The sequence below is a fragment of the Dipteris shenzhenensis genome, chromosome 26, assembly GCF_047967505.1.
Source record: "Dipteris shenzhenensis isolate YYH24624 ecotype China chromosome 26, Dip_SZ_1.0, whole genome shotgun sequence".
Lineage (NCBI taxonomy): Eukaryota > Viridiplantae > Streptophyta > Polypodiopsida > Gleicheniales > Dipteridaceae > Dipteris > Dipteris shenzhenensis.
The window spans coordinates 23,495,456-23,500,217 of NC_141621.1; the positions used below are offsets into that span (position 1 = coordinate 23,495,456).

Sequence of the window (4,762 nt, forward strand, 5' to 3'; positions counted from 1 at the left end):
TCCTACTTCTTCTAGCTAGCTGCCCACGGAGGCTTTGCCCATCGGATCGTGGTTGGAGCAGATGCGAGTGGAGGGGCAGTGCCATTGTTGCTCTAGTGGTTTCCTAGAGATGATCCCGCATTGCCTTTGGAGCTGTCGCAGAGCAACGAGGATTTGGATGGGAGCCCTCAAGATCATGACCCGTATGCAGAGTCTTCAAAGGAACTTCACTTGGGGATGGCGGCATGGTTGACTGAGGGAGGACACACGTTCTAGATTGATGAGATCTCCTCAACCTACCAGACACAAGGTCAGAGCATTCAGAGGATAGCGGTCCATGAGGCAATCCCTCCTGATAGCCTAGCTCCCGAAGGACAACGTTTGGGAGGTGGTAGCCAATATCACTTGGGTTGCTCGTTGTAGTCTCGTGATGGGTGGGCATCCGGTTCCACCCTCGGCTACCATGGTCACCATCTGGCAAGATATCATCTACACTCGACGCTCCACCTAGGAGCGTGGGACTCCAAGCTCTAGAGCGACTATCGAGAGGCATGCTCGATTCTACAAAGCTTGGCCTGCATGAGTTTTCTACATCTTCACTCCGCAAGGGATTTGTTGGTTGAGTAGTCCCCCCACTTGCCTGTTAGCCCCAGTAGCAGAGATCCCCTACGCAGTGAGCTGGGTTCCTCTGGAACAAGCCGTTTCTTTTCTTTCAGCCTTTTCCGGTTTTTTTCCATAACACCTTCGGGGCTGTTGTTTTGTATAAAGTCTTTCAAGCATTAATAGAAGATTCCTTTCTTTGAAAATAAAAAATAAATAAAAATGCACAAATTCACTTCAAACATGGTACACAGCATCTATTTCTTGCTTTAAAAAGGTGAATTCAACATTGAGTAGAAAGTGGAGAAGCATTGAATTGGACTCTGATGCTTTAGGGTTTCAAATCCCTTAAATGCACAAATTCACTTCAGACATGGGACTGCAGCCAGCACATCATTGCCCAGTGAACAGAGGGCATTAAGAGAGACATCCCACCTTTGGTGTGCAAACACTCTCTTTGAAGCACTTACACTTGGGCACCTGCTGTGTTAATTAATTACTTCTTTACATAATCCTCAGATAAGTTTATTTGGGAGTTTCAAACCCCTGAATTATTTACCATGTTATCGGATCATTATCATGTTAAATTTGTATTAAGATTTTTATATGGGCATACACATCAATGATATGAATCATCACAAGAGCACAGCCCATTCTTGAAGTGATGGATACAGTAGGCATCAATGATTAAAATCTCCCGCTTTTCAATCTCAGTTATAACCTTGATGGCACTGTGACAGTTAGCACACACTCTCAGGTTTTTTGAAACTCGGATTGTAGTGCCATGAGGTGTACTTATTAGTCCAAAAGCTATGGCAAGTCTTTCACAATGCCCACATAAAGCATCTTCCCTGTCTTCATCATGTATTGATGGTGGCACCAAATCCAGATGTGGTAAATATCCACTTTCCTTCATTTGTTTTGAGAGTCTCTCTAGCTTTGCATAGATATCATGGGTTTGAGGATGGCTTGTGTCCCCTACAATAAAAGAATGCACCTTATGATGAACCTCAATGAAGGACTGTGCTGGTTTCTTCCAAGCATGTGCACAAGTTCTCCGCTCTTCCATTTTTTTTGCATCCTCTGGCATGCCAGCACAAGCATAGATTCTTGCCATGAGCACATACCCAGCAGCATTTTTTTTGTCAATCAGAACAAGGCTCTCAAAACATCGGCTTCCTACTTCCACACTGCCATGTGCTTTGCAGCTACTTAGCAAAGAAGTCCAACTCACAGTGGTGGAATGGAATGGCATTGCTTCAAGTAAGTCTTCTGCCTCATCCAAATGTCCCACACGGCCAAGGAGGTCAACCATACAGTTATAATGTTCTAGGGATGGTTCAATGTCATGTCTCTCTCTCATCAACTTGAATAGGCAGCAGCCTTCTTCAACTAGGCTTGCATGACAGCATGCAGAGAGAAGACAAATAAATGTCACATTATTAGGCTTCAAGTCTTCTTGCTGCATATGTTCAAGATACTGCAGTGCCAATATATACTTATTACAAAGGGCAAGCATTGTAAGCAAGGCATTCCACATGACCAGATTTCGCTGTGGTGATCGGTCAAATACCCTGTATGCCTCCTCAAGGCTGCCACATTTGGTATACATGTTGATGAGGGTGCTGCAGACGAAAACATCAGACTCCAAACCACTTTCAACAATGCGAGAATGCAACAGCTTGCCCTGATTCACGGCTGCCATGCTTGAACACACCTCTAAAACGCAAGCAAATGTGACTCGGTTAGGCTCTATGCCCTCTTCTTGCATTTGCTCAAAAAGTTGGCAAGCTTCTTGGCCATGCCCATGCTGGGCATAGCCTGCAATTATTGCAGTCCAGGCGACCACATCTCGCTCTGGTAACCTTTTGAACACTAAGTGAGCGTCCTTCGGGTTCCCACATTTTCCGTACATGTAAACTAAAGTACTGCCGACAAACACATCAGACTCAAAGCCACTCTCTACAACTTGTACATGAATCATTTTGCCCTGATCAAGGGCTGCCATGCTGGAGCATGCTTTCACGATGTGAATAAATATGACCCTGTTTGGCTTCATGCCCTCCTGTTTCATTTGCTGGAAAAGGAGGAGAGCTTCCTTACCATGCCCATGCTGGGCATATCCATCTATCATTGCACTCCATGTTAGCACATCTTGATTTGATGATCTCCTGTCAAATATCCTACGTGCCTCTGCAAGGCTACCAGATTTAGCATACATGTTGATGAGGGCGCTTACAACACAAACATCCATCCCACGGCCACAAGCAATAATATGGCCATGAATCAGGTTGCACTGATGTAGGATTGCCTTGCTGAAACATGCTTCCAGGATGCAAATGAAGGTAATCTGATTTGGCTCCAGCCCCTCCTGTTCCATTTGCTGGAAAACAGCAAAAGAGTCCCCTGTATTCCCTTGCTGCGCATAGCCTGCAATTAGTGCATTCCATGTCACAATGTTGCGCTTAGGCAATCTGTTAAATACAATGCACGCACACTGCAGGCAACCGCATTTGCAATACATATTCACAAGAGTGGAACCAACAACTATATCCGACTCAAAACCATTTTCAATAATGCGAGAATGCATCAATTTCCCCTCATCTAGTAGTGCTATTATTGAACAGGCTTTCAGTATGGAAAGAAAAGTAACCTTGTCTGGTTCAATACCCTCCACTTGCATTTGCTGGAAAAGTTGGGCAGCCTCCTGATGGCATCCATGTTGAGCATTGCATGTAATAATCGCATTCCATGTCACAACATTTCGCTTGGTCAAGCTGGTGAACACCCTGCACGCATCCTCAAGGCTCCCAGATTTGGCATACATGTCGATGAGGGTGGTACATACAAACTTATCCGACTCAAAACCCCATTCAATTATGCGGGCATGAATTAGCTTGCCTTGATCTAAGGCTGCCGTATGGGCACATGCTTTGAGGGCTGCAACAAAAACATTCCCAGTTGGTTTCACGTTTGACCTTTGCATTTGGTGATACAATTCAATAGCTCGGGCATCTTGTCCAAGCTCAGCATGTGCTGAGATGATTGCACTCCATGAGAACACATTTGGATAGGGCAACTTGTAAAATACTAGATTTGCTTCCGACAATCTCCCAGACAAAGCAAACTTATGAATCAGATGGTTTCCAATGAAACTGTCTAGCTCAAATCCTTCCTTCAGTATTAGGCTTTTCACTTCCTTGTCTGCTGCCAAGACTTTTTCACTGATGTATCTCTGCATAAGAAGAGAGAAGGTGTTGGCACAACGAACATTCTTCTTGCTAGTAGATTCAGAGGTTTTTTCAGTAAGCTAAAAGGGTCGTCTTTCGTTGAAGTTTGCCCAGACTAACTCTCAAACCATTGTCCATAGCCCCTTCATCGAGAATCACTAGGCCAGCTCTTTGAAAATCCCATTCAATTTAATTAGCAACGTGACACGCCCCTTCATCGAGAATCACTAAGCCAGCTCTTTGAAAATCCCATTCAATTTAATTAGCAAATACAACAACACAGACACCGGCATTCACCTTACAGATCCACGGAGAAGGGTCCGTCAACTGCTCGCACCACGATGGCCCCGTTGACGTTCTCTTATCTGGTTGCCGAATAAAGTAGTTAAGTCCCATTAGAAAGAAACGAAACGTCAATAAGTGAAGAGAAAGGTCTTAATTGGCGCTTACTCTGACGCTGCTCCACATGCAATAGATACATGTCTGAATGTGGCCGGATTGCAGCCCAATTGCGTTGGGTTGGCATTGATGGAAGGGAAGTCATGATATTTGAGGGTAGCTGCAGTTGCAAGCAAGAGTATGCATCCATCTCTGGCAAAACATTTGAGGGATATCCAACATCCAACACTTGTTTCAAGAAGATCTTCGGGAGCTCAACCGCCACCCGTCCTACGCAAAACACATGGACCTTATAAGTTTCTCCTTCAAGGACCAAGGCATACACATATCTCTATTGTAGTTGATTCAATCATCTAAATGAAAGAAGCACTCGTCCAAGTGTGGACTTGGGTCTCTCTGTGTTCCACCACGAGCACGGGGCTCCCCGTGTCTAATCACGTGCAGGTGTGAGGTCCGAAAAAATAACATAACATTCAATTGCTATTTTTTCCTCACCTTCACTCAACAACTCACCTTGGAACATTGGGCACTTGGCTCGTGATCGCACCCCCCCC

At 44.9% G+C, this 4,762-nt stretch overlaps 1 protein-coding gene across 1 annotated transcript; it reads right to left on the bottom strand.

The window, feature by feature from the left end:
* Positions 1-1,065: 1,065 nt before the first annotated feature.
* Positions 1,066-4,505, bottom strand: LOC147884844 (pentatricopeptide repeat-containing protein At1g11290, chloroplastic-like). The gene is made up of 3 exons (XM_087397116.1): positions 4,260-4,505; positions 4,107-4,174; positions 1,066-3,814 (listed from the first exon to the last, which is right to left on the bottom strand). The coding sequence occupies exons 1-3, from the start codon at positions 4,396-4,398 to the stop codon at positions 1,199-1,201; spliced, it is 2,823 nt and encodes a 940-aa protein (XP_087253242.1). The 5' UTR covers positions 4,399-4,505; the 3' UTR covers positions 1,066-1,198.
* Positions 4,506-4,762: the final 257 nt, after the last annotated feature.

Bases quoted from the DNA above. Each gene is read 5' to 3' on its own strand.
- LOC147884844 (XM_087397116.1), bottom strand. From the start codon at position 4,398: ATGGATGCATACTCTTGCTTGCAACTGCAGCTACCCTCAAATATCATG. The intron at 4,175-4,259 runs GTAAGCGCCAAT...TTCGGCAACCAG, and splicing joins GCATGTGGAGCAGCGTCAGA to ATAAGAGAACGTCAACGGGG. The intron at 3,815-4,106 runs GTGAATGCCGGT...CTTCTTATGCAG, and splicing joins CTTCTCCGTGGATCTGTAAG to AGATACATCAGTGAAAAAGT.